General features: G+C 42.0%; 1 protein-coding gene across 1 annotated transcript in view; it reads right to left on the bottom strand.

Moving 5' to 3' along the window:
* Positions 1 to 12,348: 12,348 nt before the first annotated feature.
* Positions 12,349 to 15,461, bottom strand: part of LOC147011995 (vitelline membrane outer layer protein 1 homolog) — an 8,789-nt gene continuing 5,676 nt past the window's right edge. Inside the window, exon 3 of the mRNA XM_085857996.1 lies at positions 12,349 to 12,692. Within this exon, the coding sequence (XP_085714122.1) occupies positions 12,395 to 12,692 (298 nt within the window). The 3' untranslated portion in view covers positions 12,349 to 12,394. The remainder of the gene's footprint in view (positions 12,693 to 15,461) is intronic.

The raw sequence follows: 15,461 nt of genomic DNA, 5'->3' as shown, positions 1-15,461 counted from the left end.
TTTCAGGACCTCACACAACAGGGACTTTGGGAAGGAAGACAGGGATTTTGAAGGAGGTAGGTTTGGGATGGATTAACGGGGGCAGAAAAGATCGTCGTTTTGGATGGGGGAAGATAAGAGGTGGTGGTGAACAGCTGTTTTGAAGATCTGGAGGGAAGAATGGAATTGAAGAGAGTGAGGGAGTTTATTACAAAGGTGGAAAAAAGAGGAATGAAAGAGTGAAGGTGAGCAGTGATTTGTGATTTTGGTAGTTTTACCAGAAGGGGGTTGCTGGCGGGCCTTGAGTGCCCTGCAAAAATATGGGAGGGGGAGGGGACATAACACAGACAGAGCAAGGGGGCGAGACCGGAGAGGAGACAGAACAAAACAGTAAGACCACCGACCAGCCTGCGGTGAGAGAGTGAGAGGCCCAAAGACTCAGCCTCATTGCAGGAGATGCCAATGATCCAAAATGCCCTGGTTTCGACAGCGTGAAGCTGAGAAAGGTTAGAGGCAGGAACACCAGAGGGTGGAGGCAGAGGGTGGAGTCATCAGCAAAGAGATAAAGAGGATTTTCCAGAGAGTCAGAGAGATCATTGATGAAAACCAGAAAAAGAACAGGGCCCAGAACGCTGTCTTGAGGAACTCCAGCCTGGAGAGGAAGAGGGGATGAAAGAACTCCATTTAGGGCCATACGTTGACTGCGACAGGAGAGGAAGTCTGCGAGCCATGAGTGGAGATGGCCTTGGATACCATAGGAAGAGAGTTTGGTGAGCAGGGCAGGGTGCCAGACCGTGTCAAAAGCACACGATATGTCTAGGGATACGGCTCTGATTTCATATCTGGCATTGAGAACCTCCATCCATTGTTGACAGAGCAGAAGCAGCGTATCCAGGGTAGAGTGACCTGGTCTGAAACCAAATTGATGATCTGAAATCAGGCCATTGGAGAAGAGGAAGGATTTGATGTCTGAAATGATGATGGATTCCATAACCTTGCTGATGATTGGGAGAAGGCTGATTGGTCTGCAGTTGCAGGGATCTCTTTTTGCACCTTTGTTATGCAGGGCAGTGATGTTTGCTGATTTCCAAGCAGATGGCAGATGACCTTGAGCAAATGAGTGGGTGAATAGAACAGAGAGAAGGTGAGCAAGGGCAGAGGAGCAGGTTTTTAGGACACGTGGGCTGATGCCGTCTGGACCGGTTGCAAAATCTGAGTTGAGGTTCGACAGCAAGCTCTCTACTTTATCAGGAGAAAAGAACACAGAGTCCAGGGACAGTTGTGTGTGACTGGGTAAGGTAGGCACAGAAAGTGATGGGTTTCGGACACAAGATTTTGATGCAAACACCGAGTTTAGGCATTCAGCCTTTTCACGTGCGGTATCATCAGCGCGGCCATTTGAGGTCAGGGAGGGGGATGGAGGGGGAACATACACCAGAAACAGATTTGATTAGACACCACCAGGATTTGGAGGAGGGAGAGATATCTGTTTTTAAAATTAAGATAAAAATATCCCGTATTTAAACGTGAGTAACAAAGTGAAATAGGACCCAAGTGTGTGAATATCTTCTTCCAGCCACGGCAGGTATCACGGTATTTGCATCGAGGGATGTGATTGGCTCCATCCGTTTTAAAATCAGATTAACAGCTAGCTACAGACTACAACGTACTTGCAGTACATGTCACGCAACTGAACGGCGAACGCTAATATAAAACTGAAGCTATTCATGGGTCCCCAGCAATTTCTGATGAAAGAATTCCCGGTTTTTTTATGCACGGGGAATTTTTCATTTTTCTTCAGAAAATACAGTGAATAAGGAATCTTATTAGTAATTACCATCCGTTTTACAAGCTCGTCGCATAAACAGTAAGACACAACATGATAACATGTTGATGCACCAGAAGAGCTTGATGCTCAGGTCCACGTCAACATTAACATTGGAAGTATTGTTGCTGAGATAAACACTTAAACTTATAGTTACACAAATACCACTATACGGGGTACTTTTTGCCTTATTTTCATCCAATTCTGCTTCACATTGCGTTTCTCTGCTTAAATTGGTCTTGGTCACCTACTATTCATACACACCAGGTATTTGGAACAAGATCTGAGTAAATGTTGCTCAGCAATGAATGTTTACCAAGTTTAGACAAAAAAAATTCTCATGGAAACGTTAAATCAATCCTGCAGCCGACATATCTTACAACACAATGTCGAAACTTGGTCGGTCTACACACCTGAGAGTTGAGACCTCGAGACCTCGGGGTAGGAAATGATAACTAACCAAACCCATACTCCGCGCGAAGTTTCTAAAGTGAGGGTTCGTTAGGACGTCAATATATCAAGCGTTCACAATATGACTTATAGAATTTTTTTTATATATACAATGCTTCTTGTTGCATTTTTTGTGTCAAATGCACCTTCTAAGGTAGTCAGCATGTGCAGAAGAGGGTTTTATGCTGAACCGGCATTTCAGACACCGGGCTGCACAAGAAGAGGTCCTGCTCGATTTTATTGGTCATCCTCCAGAAGGTGTCAAAGGGTTGTCGTCTGTGGTCATTGTGGACGCTTTCCATGCAACGTTAGGGACAGCGTACACAACACCATCCAGTTTCATCCGCTTGTCTGGTACCAGACGGTTGGACGAAGTGGTGTTCTTGTTTCTTGCGTGCCACAATGTTTTGTCGACACTTCATTCCTGGGATTTATGCTCTAACCCTCTGTATGTCTTTTTCTCTTTGTTTTCAAATCATTAATTCCACCATCACATGAAAGGATCAACAGAATCAAAAAACATTTCCTCCACCACTTCAGTTCAATGGGAAGAAAAGATTTATTTTCAGACAAACCATCAAAAACAATCTCCATCCTTTACACACCAAAACAATTAATTTGAAGAAATCTCTGGTGTGGTTTGGTGAGAATAAAGAGAGGTTTTTCATTGCTTCCCATTTGGGTAAGTCCCCAAGCAGTGTTTTTCATGAAAATATAATTAATTTTTTAAAACCTCCATTTTATGAAATTCATTGCTGTACAAGCATGCGTAAATAAATAAATAATCCATCGAGGAGTTTGAACCAATGAAAACTGTCGCAGAATGAAACCTGCATGTCATCCTCAGTGAGAGCTTGGTATTCCCATGACTGCCATCTCATGGATATACAAGAACCTGTGTGGTCACCTTTGGGCTGTTACCATTATGGATAAACAATCGGATAGGCCAGTGAGTGCAAGATGAATACAACGAGCCAATGACATTTTGCCTCAATCGACTGAACTTTATGATTCCTCTTCGAGGAGTGTTTTTCAACTGGAATTGAGGAATTGAACAAATTGCTGTGTGGGTATTGTCAGATTATGGACCAAATGACCATTTCCTGTCTATAACTCAACTTGAATGTCCTTATACAGTCACTCGGCCCAACGCCCCCGACCCTCACCCAATATAAAAAAAAAACATTGTGCTCTCTGTTGCTGCACAGGTGGAGAGTTTGAATCTTGGATAGGTGAAGCTGTCTTGGTCAGAGACTTCTCATTCAGCTTTGCTTTTCCATAAAAAAAACATGGAAAACATATTTGATGACATTATAGGATGTTAAAATAGGATGACGATACAACAACAAGAAGGTACGGTGGAGAGGAAGTTATGCATTGAAGCAAAGTTAGCACATTGCAGATAGGTAACCACACAGGATGGTATGCATTGCAGCAAAGTTAGGACATGATGATGAAAGACAACGACACACTCTTGAATGTCTTCCTCAAAGTGATACGACACATACAAAAAAAAATTTTTTTAACTTCAAATTTGCCAGAATAAAATTTTATTAAAACAACATCAAAGAATGTGTGAAAAGCAGTGAAAAGTGTATGATGTGTTCAACTTCAGAGATACCAAACAAAACAAAGGTTTCGAGTGCTACTTGGGCTGGCACGATCACATAAAGGTATGCATCCTCGCCTCTGAGCTGTCTCATCTGGGTTTGAATCTCGACCCAGCATCAAACTGTCATCTCAGTGTTTCACAGGCAGGGTGATTCATCAACGTGTGCCTTCTCTCGGATGGACGTTAAAACTGGGCGCCCAATCTGCCAGCATTAGTTGATGGACGTTAAAGATCACACGGACATTAACGATCACCTCACCTGCAGGTGGCACTGCATCAGTGGAACTTTCATATCCCTGTAAGAACTGATGCAAACACACATCCATGTGCTGTGTCCGACTGACAACGTCGACAACTTCGACTACTGTCCCAATTCTTTTCCCCTTCTTGTCGGAAATAGGAATATTTTTGGCCCAAGTTTCACGAATAGGCTGGCCAGACCTGACGTTTTACTGACTGATTTGGCAGGAATTTGGAATTTAGTTCAGGTGGAATCCATAACTCACCTGCTTTTCAACATAATGAACAAAATACACCTTTTTGATCACAACTCAAATAATTTTACTCTTATTTTCATGATGTTGAGTTTTATGGATGGATTGTCAGTGGGGAACACATTTTATTAATTTACACTCTCTCCCGAAATGTTGAAGGTCAAGGTCATATGGTGATCCGAAAAAAATATGGTAATCATTGGATGACGCAAGTCACGTGAGATCGCCAAGGGTAACCCCAACTGCTTACGCTTGGCGATTGATCGCTTTGTGATTTCAGATATCTCGTTTAAACTCCTCGCGTTCAGAATTTTTTTTAACTTTTCCCTTCCTATAATTATTTTCACTGCCTGGCCTCACTAATCATGTTATCAGCAAGAGCTCCTTCATTTATTGCCTCTCCACCCACCTGGAAGTGAAAATTCTTTTCTAAATTTCTTCTTCAATTCCCACTGTAAACCTTCCTGTCTCCTTTCAGTTTAGCCTACATGGTCATCAGTTTGGAAACACTCCCTTTGCCCCCAAAATTATTCCCACTGATTTCTAAACGTATAACCTTGCTGCCTTTGCCATCCTTCCAGACAAAGGTTAACATCTATCGCTCACCTTGTGACTTAAAGGTTTGTGATAGTTCACATCACATAGATGTGTGTGAGCTGGCGACAGTTGAGTTTGTGATAGTTGGTAACGGCCTTGCAGCCTTACAGCTTCTCTCAACCCCTCAGCACCTTGCAGTTCCTCGCAGCTCCTCACAGTACCTTACATCACCTCACAGCTCCTTACAGCGAGATGAGCAGAAAACTTTAATCATACCATCAATGATTCGTGTTTTGTTGCAATATTTTGGAATTCAAAGAAGAGTTCAAGAAGTTTTCATGACTTTTCAAAACTTTTGTTCTTTATAGCCAGTTATAGGCCTGCTTATCACAATTATGATGTTGAGGCTCGATTTGATTTTTTTGAGGTGAAACTGCTTTAAAAAAGCCAGTCAAGATAATTGTGAACACTACATTGCACTTGTGGATCGACTTTGCTCTGGCGACCGGAACTTTTAACAACACACTCTGAGAGTTCAAGCAACACTGCAGAGTTTGGACTTCTCAAATGTTTGGTGTTTCGGACTCAATCACGACTGGTTGGACTCGGTTGATGGGTGCAAATGCTGCTGCAGACTACAAATGATGAGCTACTGCAATTAAGTTACGATGGAATTTTAACTAAACAATTGAAGGAATTTGGAGACATGTATTGTAGGGTGTTTCAAAAAAATGAAAGTTTGATTTTTGCTGCTCCCTGATTTTGCCTTTGTTCCAATACCCCATAAGAACTTATAGGTCGAAAATGAACAAAATTCCATGATATTTAGGGGTTCCTCAAGTTGGCACAATTATGTCCATTATGGAGAGGGCATTTTGCACTGCAATGTCAAAAAGCTCATCTCGGTCTCCTTGGAAAAACTATTCTTTCATCCTATATGACTGCTGTGGTTTTTGAAAATATCAAACAACCATATTAATTGTATGCCTGGTGTTGGCTTAATGGTTAGGGTAGTGGGCTTGGGATCCTAGGGTCCTGAGTTCAAATCCCGCTCAGCTGTTGAATTAACACCAGGTGGGGTTGACTCTGCCTGTCATCCTTCCGAGGTCGGCAAAATGAGTGCCAGCATGCTGGTATACTGTGTCGGAGTGGCGACCCGTCCAGGATTGTTCCCAATAGCCAAGGAGACTGCTTCGGCGGCACCAACGCTCTGCACAGAGTATGGTCCTAATGGATGGATGGATATTAATTGTGAAGTATACTGCGTTGTGCATATTCGACGGCAAGTTGTCAGTTACAGTTTGGAAAATTTCAACAATATTGTGCCAACTTGAGGAACCCCTAAACATCCTCCAATCTGCTTCATATTTGGTGTGTATGTTTCTACTGTCAAATGGAACAAAGGCACACCCAGGGAGCATGAATATTCATACTTTTATTTTTTACCCCCTATTATGAAGCACCTTAATGTATTGATGAATAAGTTGGAGCGTCTGAAAACATTAACCTTGAAAGACGACCAAATGCTTTGGTATTTATAAACAGTTTGTTTTGGGGTTCCTTTGCGTGTTTCTGGTCATGACACAATTAAAGTAAAACCAATTACAAATTTGCTTTAAAAAAAAAAGCAAAATTGTAGTTTTACACAGAAGTATATTCGTAATTTCTGGGTTAATATTTTGTTTGTCATTTACCATTAAACTCCAAATTGGCACAAAAATTGTTTTTTAACCAATCTCTGAAAAACCCTTTCCCCATAGCCTCAAGGTTTGCCTTCCAGAAATCGACTATTATGATCTCTAACTCTTCACAGAATTCTTGCACATTTGATGTTGTGATCACTTTCGTCGAAATGATGTCCTACCTTCACTTCCTCTACCATATTCGGTTCGTTCCTGAGAAAGAGGTCTAACACTGCACTTACCCTCATGGGCTTTTCAATTACTATGTTTCAGCTCACCTGTACTTTAGCCAGGTGAGGTTATGTGATCGAGCAGTGTCTGTAGGTGAGTGAGCGAGTCAGTCCGTAAACACTTGTCATTATCACTTGAATCAAACACACGATTTTGATGAAACTTGACCACAACCTTCATCATCCGTGATGTACCAAAGTTTGTTCACGGCATAAAAAAATCAGTGTCTAAGGAGTGTTTCGGGGGCGGGTTTGAGTGACTGCTGCTCATGATCCAGGTGAGCTTCAGGACACGTGGTCCTACTTTTTTGTATAAAACTGGTTTAAAAGCAATCCTGGACTACATGTAGAAAATCCTCATCTATTCTGCCCTTTCCCTGTGCATGGACTTAATCTATCCCTGGCACAATAAAATCCCTGAAAATCAATACTCTTCCCAAACAATCGCATGCCATTTTGAATTCTTCATGAACTCTTCTTTCCTGCTCTTTCCTTACACGAGGAGCCCAATGAAAACATCTTACGAGTATCTTACTATTGTTACAACTTCTTATCTCTCGTCGCACAGACGAGATACAATATTGTTGGTTTACCCAGATTGCCACAACCCTTCCAATTTTGCCTTTGCTATCACACCTACACATCTTGTAGCCTTCTAATCCTGTCCTCAAACGTTTCTCCTCATTAAAACAGGTCTCACATACTGCAACTACTGTATATTGTACTCTTCACGATCTACTCTGGTTTCAAGCTCTTCAATCTTACTATTGAGCCTCCCCTACACTCCGACAGCATAAGGGAAGGCTTATTGCTGTTGTTGGGTTTGTTTCTGTAATTGGTGCTCCAAATTTTGAATGGAACCACAGAGTTTCTTTGACCCCGAGGAGTACTAAAGTACTCAAACACCATTTAGAATTTTTTTCCCTGCACTCTGAACACTCCAAATTTCCAAATGGTATCAGTTTCCGAGCTGTATCTCGGAGCCGGCTGGGTCTTTCAGAATGAAATTTTGCATCAATAACGTGGAATAGAGAGTTTGCAGGGTTTACTTAATTTATTTTGACCTTTACTTAATTTTTAAGCTCATGACCTACTTTATAGACGTTTAAACATGTTTCACCATTAACTCTACTATGATTGTCCAATCGGAAGGAGATTGCCCTCATTAGATAGCCTTGAACGGGGGTCGGCCACCTGGGGTTCCAGAGCTACATGCGGCTCATAAGGACATAAGTGCGGCTCCCGACCCTGGTCAACCGAATGTCCTTTTATCTCTTTCAATTTTCAGAACAATCTTTGTAAGCGTTGTGAAAGGATAAAATAACACTTGAGAACTTTGGTAATGAAGAACAGGAAAATACGATCCGATTCTACGGATCGTTGCAAAGGAAAATACGCAAATTCTATGAGAATGACTCTATGTATTGTCCGCTGGAATTATTTCGGACATCTCGTCGGCAACTGCGCAGCCGCAACCTGTTGCATTGCCTCAACCTCCATCCTCAGTTTAGAATTCGCACCCCTCCCTCCTTTCCTTCTAAAAATCTTGCGATGCCCTGATCCTTGCTAGACAAGTAAGTGAGAATGCCAATAATGAACAGCTTCGATCTGAATAACAAACGAGATGTTGTTTTGATAATGTTTGGTAACCCCCCCCCCTTCAATGGAGGGTGTGCATGTGACGTCACCACATTTGTGATCCACCATCTTGGAATACAAGCAAACAGAGCGAAATGTCACGTGGACTGCATCATTGTGTTTACATCTGTTAAAATAGGAGTTAAAATGGTAATTTTTTGCACTATTTTGTTGTGGTAATCGTGCCGATAGGGAGGATTGGTTGTTGTAGCATAGACTGCCAACAGGCAACATTATCACGATTTTGAAATGGAGGCTTAACTTGGAGTTATGAGGTGCGTTCCAGGGTGATTCGGCATGAGATTCTCACAGTACCTTGGCTTTAAATTCATCCTGATCACACATGCGCAGAGAGGAGTGAGATAATATTTTCACTTTGTTTGCCTGCCTGACACTGAAACAAAAATTGAAAATCATTCTAAACAGGAAACTTATTGTTTTTGAGGATGTCATAATGGACACAAACAACAGGCACAAAGAAATAATGCAATGTGTTAGATAGGGTGGTGAAACAGACACTGCGGAAAATTCCGGAATTAATTTAGTTAGACGACTTTTACAATCTTTATTTTATTTAAATTTAATTACATACTTGCATACTGTAGAACATAAATCGCCTGTCATGGTATTTCAAGAACCTCCGGTTCTGTAATACTTCAATTTATATATAAACGTTCAGTGGGTTGGTGTAGAATGGTGGTATTTGGGATTGCATTTGGACTATTTCAAAAGCACTAAACTTCTGGAATTTTTTAACGATCGTTAAAATCATTATTTAATTAAAATTGAAGTACAGTACTGTATATAGTTGAACACTGCGTGGGATATCGTGTTCTACAGTATGAACTCTCCAGTTGAAATATGCGTTACATGCATTGCGGCTCTTAAGATATTGCATTTTTGACTGAATTTGAAAAAAATGGCTCTCCTGGTCATTTGAGTTGCTGACCGCTGGCCGAGAACAAGCTGCATTTAAGCTTCATTTATATCATACCCCTCCAGGTTAAAGATCAAGGTCTTACACCCCTATGAGTATTAAACCACCATTTAGGTTTTTCTCCCTTTTTTCTGCCAATGTCTGAGGACTTTTGGAATGAAACTTTGCATCAATAATGAGAATATGAAGTATGCGGGATTGGTGTAAATTTTTTTGATCTTGACTTAATTTTAATGTCAGGACCCAATTATACACATTTAAACATTTTTCACCACGACTCGACTTAGGTTTGTCCGATTGGAACGAAATTGCCCTTTTGAGATAGCTGAGAGCAAGACAAACTTTTTACATCATACCCCTCTGACTTAAAGGTCAAGTTCAAATGGCACTTTGAAAAACACATAACGCATTTTTTTGTCATCACTCGATTCTGCCAATGTGGAATCTCAAAGACTGCACGATCTTCCAAGATGTTCTTGCAACATAATAGTGTACTTGCACTGATTTTGTGCACCTGATATTGGTTTCGTGTCCTTGATCTACTTTTTTTCGGATTGTGACCCAATTAACAAAAAACACCTTTTTGATCATAACTTGAATAATTTTCCTCTTATTTTCATGATGTTGAATTTTATGGATAGATTGCAGATGGGGACACATTTTATTAATCTACACTCTACCCCTAAATGTTGAAATTCAAGGTCGTATGGTGGTCCGAAAAAGAATATGGCTCTCATTGGATGATGGGCCAAGGGTAAGTCGTGGGCGATACCGAGGGTAAACCCGACTGCTTACCCTTGGTGATCGTTGGCTTTGTGATTGCAGATATCTCGTTTAAACTCGTCATGTTAGAGCAGAATTTTTTTCACTTTTCCCTTCCTATAATTATTTTTTGCTGCCTGGCCTTACTAATCGTGTTATCAATAAGAGCTCCTTCATTTATAGCCTCTCCAACCACCTGTAGCTGAAAAAAAAAATCTTAATTTCTTCCTCAATTCCCACTGTAAACTTTCCTGTCTCCTTTCAGTTTAGCCTACGTGGTCATCAGTTTGGAAACACTCCCTTTGCCCCCAAAATGATTCCCACTGATTTCTAAACATATAACATTGCTGCCTTCACCATCCTTCCAGACATAGGTTAACATCTATTGCTCACCTTGTGACTTATATTCCCTTTTCTATTCTCAGAGTAATACCGGAAATCATTACCTCACAACCCTTTGCTTTCGGTCAGCTACATACTATCCTGTACTAATTTTTTACACTAATACACCAGGGCGTTGACTCAGCCTGTCATCCTTCCAAGGTCAGAAAAATGAGCACCAGTTCCAGTGTGTCTACTGGTAGAGGGGCACTGCATCAGTGACACAGTCATGCTTCAAGAAATGACAGCTACCCCAGCAGCTAAGCTGCCATACGACCACCACAAGATTTTTGTGCACATTTTTCACTCTGTTACCTTTTTATCCATTATTTTAACCATTCGATTGCAAGCCTGAGCTGTGCCATTTGTCCACATTTTCTACAGCACAGAATACCCTCTGCTACCACTATCCACAAAACTGCCCACTTTTAAACATTTATGACATTGTTTAAAATCTTCCTCTATTCTCCGATTGATTCGCACTCTGTTAACTGCTTCCCAACCATCTTCACAAACCTTACTTTAAAAGGGAACTACGGTCTCACTGCCTACCCTGTGTACTGCTCAACTAGTTGCAAAAATGAGGAGGCCTTAAATAATAATGCTTCATAATAAAACAATTCATATTTCCAGATAATCTGCTCCCCAAACTACTGAAACCAAAAGTGGGATCAAATATAGGGTGTCCAGAAAGTCCTTGTGCAACTTTGAACGTTTATAACTTTTGATGTACGCATTATAGAAACATGTGTACTATAAATGTACTATATGATGTGTACATGATGTACTATAAATGGGGCATAAAACCATAATTCACATCATTGTTATGCAATGCAGTTCAAACATTTATGCTTTAATACAACCACCATCTTTTGTAATACTTCGTCCACTGATTTTCCCTATTGTTGAAAACATTCTCTCATTGCCGCTGTGATCTTCGCCCTAATTTCATCAAAATAATATGCTTTTGATGAGTGAACAACAGTTTTACATAGAGTGCCGATAAAAAGTCTCCACCATCTTCATCGTTTTACGGCCCTTTCAAAATTTTCACCTTTTGTTGCCTTTTGTTGCACTAAACTTTCGGATATTTTTTTAACGATCATTAAAATCATTATTTTATTAAAATTGAAGTAACACTGTATGGGGTATCATATTCTATGAACTCTCGAGTTGATCATTGTAATTGGTGGGAGACAAGCCCAAACCCAAAGTCAATATTATTGGCAACGATTATGGAGAGATTTGCACAGATATGATGTTACAGAAGGTGTTGTTTTTCTTTGTCCGTATACAGCACAAGGCTGTGTGGTAGCATCATTGGCTGAGGGCACAGCTGTGCAGCTGATGTAATGCCCTCTGCTGATTAGGGCAGGAATTTGGAATTTGGACATTGTGCTGGCGAGGGCTCACTGACTCTTCACGAAGGATACAATTCCTTCACATTCTTCCAACAAATGCTGGCAAACAGGATACCCGTTTAATGTCCATCCGAGACATGGCACACACATTGATGAAATACCCTGCCTGTGAAAACCAGGACGACAGTTTATAGCTATGTGGGGATTCGAACCCTGGCCAAACAGCTGAAAGGCGAGTGTGCATACCTCCAGCTAGGTCATTCTTTCACCTCGTGGAATGTGGTAAGGGGCGTCTATTTATTATGTATGCATGAGGAGTGTTGGAGCGTTGTTTATGGAGGGAAGGGAAAAAGGGTAAATATTCCACCATATTAATATGTCATGAATAGATGGCGTCTTAAAAGGAATGCAGGACACACTATTTTGTCCATTTGTCTTTACATCAGACTGACAACATGAGAATATTATAACCAGTTCACTTTATTCTTTCTTCTTCACACCATCATTCATTCACAGCAGTAAAACTGGACATCATTAAGTGCTGTGTCATCTCTGATACCAAGCCATTTTTCTATTTTAGTGCGCAGACCACAGATCGCCTTTTTCCCACAATCTTCACTCCAAGATCCATATGTACCAGAGGTCGTGCCCCGTCCTTCAAGGGTAGCTCCATGTGAGCATTTGAAGTCAATGTTGTTGGCAGCGGTGTCATCTCTAAAAGCACCTTGTGGGGATTGGACTCTCAGGCGGAATGCCGACAGGTGACCATATGGACACCATTGAGGCTGTTTCCAGGAACCCCAGCTGCACAACACACAGGATACAAGGACAATGTTGTGGTGTTACTCCAATTGATAATAAATCACTCTGTCATCAGTTTCTAGTCGTGAGCACATCTTTTAGCATTATAGTAGATGCCAAGGTGTCCTTCGTGAAGAACAGGCAACATGGAACTATCGCCGGCTTCCTGAACAAATTCCAAATTCCTGCTCTAACCTACAGGGGGCACTGCATCAGTGGCACAACTGCACCCCAACAATTTCTACCATAATACGTACGGGCACAATAAACAGTGATATCTACAAGCCCCAGTAATGATTCAACGAACAACACGATTTGTTTGATTATTTGTTAAATATTAATTTACATCATAATCGCCTGGTGTTGCCTTTATGGTTTTGGTGGTGGGTTTGGGATCCTAGAATCCTGAGTTCAAATCCTGCTCTGCTGTTGAATTAATATCAGGTGGGGTTGACTCTGCCTGCCATTCTTCTGAGGTTGGCAAAATAAGTACCAGGTTGCTGGTATCCTGTGTTTGAGTGGTGACCTGTCCAGGATTGTGCCCAATAACCCAGGAAACTGCTTAGGCAGCACTCATGCTCTGCACAAAGTATGAGGCAGCACCAACACCAATGGTTGGATGGATGGATAGCATCTCTGCCTTGTGAGTCCGGATTTGGTGAGTCAAATGCGAAGAGAGTCTAACCCCTCCAGTAAAGTTACGGTGGAGTGGAGCTCCCTTAAGCGGATGCTTATCCTTTTCAGCAAGCACCTTCCAGCTACTCCTACAACCAGACATGCTCCATGCATAGAGATTTTCATCTCTCCTTGGGATTTAGCTTGCGAGGTCGAGAGGAGTGGCTTAGATACTGGGTAAGTCTGAGCTCCCAAAATCTGCCCAGGCTATGCAGCCACACACAGACACACATAAATACATACCACATAAAATGAATGCATCCGTACACACACACACCCACACACACACACACACACACACACACACACACACACACACACACACACTCTCACACACACACACACACACACACACACACACACACACACACTACAAAGCTGGAATGAAAACCAAATGGAGAGGACATTTCATCCTTACTTTGACTAGTGAGGGAATCAACATGAGTGGTAGCAGTTTACAGTTTATAAGCCCAGCTTGATTGGTGTATAGCAAAGACACCATGGGTTACCACCGTCGGTGGGAAAGACCATTACTTCATATTGGTCAGTCACCACCTGCCTCAAGCTGGGCAGACCCCAGCCAGTAAGGTACTGACCCGCCTCGAATACCTTCTCCTTTGCGTGCGTGGGGATTAAGGATTTTTATCCTGTTAAGCAGATGGTAAGTGTGTACCCAGCAAAGAAAGAAAAAAAATTATCCAGCTTGGTAGCTGGAACGTCAGGACTATATGTCCTGGCATGAATGAAGAAGAATTACTTTCAACATCCAATGTACACAAGACAGCACTGATCGGTCATGAGCTTCACAAGCTTAACATTGACATTGCTGCTCTGCAGGAGACAAGATTGGCCGACAGCAGATCTATTCGGGAGACCAACTACACCTTCTACTGGCATGACAACAGTGCAGAAGACCACCATCAACATGGTGTAGGTTTTGCAGTCAGCAACCAAATTATCCAGTCAATCGAGATACCGATGGTAACATCTGAATGCCTTATGTCTCAATGCCTGCCATCCAATGGAGGCTTCATCACTATCATCTGTGCTTATGCCCCAACTCTGCGTGCCAATGCTGGAGACAAAGATCACTTCTATGACATTCTCCATGAGCTTCTCCAGTATGTCCCTCATGGGGGAAAAGCTTTACCTTCTCGGCGACTTCAATGCATGGGTCACACCAGACATGGACTCCTGGCCAACATGCCTCGGCCATCATAGTGTTGGCGAAATCAATAAAAATGGGCAATGGGTGTTGGAGCTCTGTGTCACGAACACGTTCTTTCCAGGCAACCGTCGGCATAAAGTGTCCTTGCATCACCCAAGGTCGGGCAATAGGCACCAACTTGACCTCATCATCACCAAGAGATGAGACACTCTTCACACACGTCCCTACCATCGTGCAGATTGTCATACTGACCACTCCCTTATCTTCAGCAAAGTGAAGATGCAGCCCTAGAAGCTTCACACCTCGAAGCAAGGAGGCTTGCCATGCATCAACATTCCTAGTAAACAAAATTACGACACATGTAAGCAGTTTTCGAACATACTCCAACGGTCCAACTTTTCGGTCTCTACCTACTGAAGGCCCAACTCGCAATGTCAATGAAGCCAGGAAGTCACTAAGATCAGTCATCGACGAGAGTGCAGTCATCACATTTGGCAAAAGAAGAGCTCGCAGGAAAGATTGGTTGGAAACCTTTTCAGGAGAAATAGAGCCAGTCATCGAAGCAGAGAATGCAGCTTACCTGATGCACAACATAAACCCAAGTGCCCAAACCTTACACAACATGAAGACCACCAAGACCTCTGTAGATGTTGTGCAAAAATGGGTTGTGTTGTTGTGCAAAAGAAAGCAAGGTTTTGTGCAAACAAATATTGAATTAACTTTGCCAAGATATTCAGATGGCCTGTGGACTGGGACAATGGAAACCTTCACACCATGTATGATGAAATAAAGGGCACTTGGTCCAACCATCACCAAAGTTGCTCCACTGAAACCAGCAGATGACTCATTGGGTGGAATGTTACCTTGACCTGTACTCCCATGAAATGGTTATTCCTCAGCCTGTGCTTGACGCTCTTCCTCAATTACCT

Source organism: Eptatretus burgeri, chromosome 15, assembly GCF_056783735.1.
Source record: "Eptatretus burgeri isolate ZD-2024b chromosome 15, Ebu_testis_v1, whole genome shotgun sequence".
Taxonomy (NCBI): Eukaryota; Metazoa; Chordata; class Myxini; order Myxiniformes; family Myxinidae; genus Eptatretus; species Eptatretus burgeri.
This window is presented reverse-complemented; position numbering and strand designations above follow the sequence as displayed.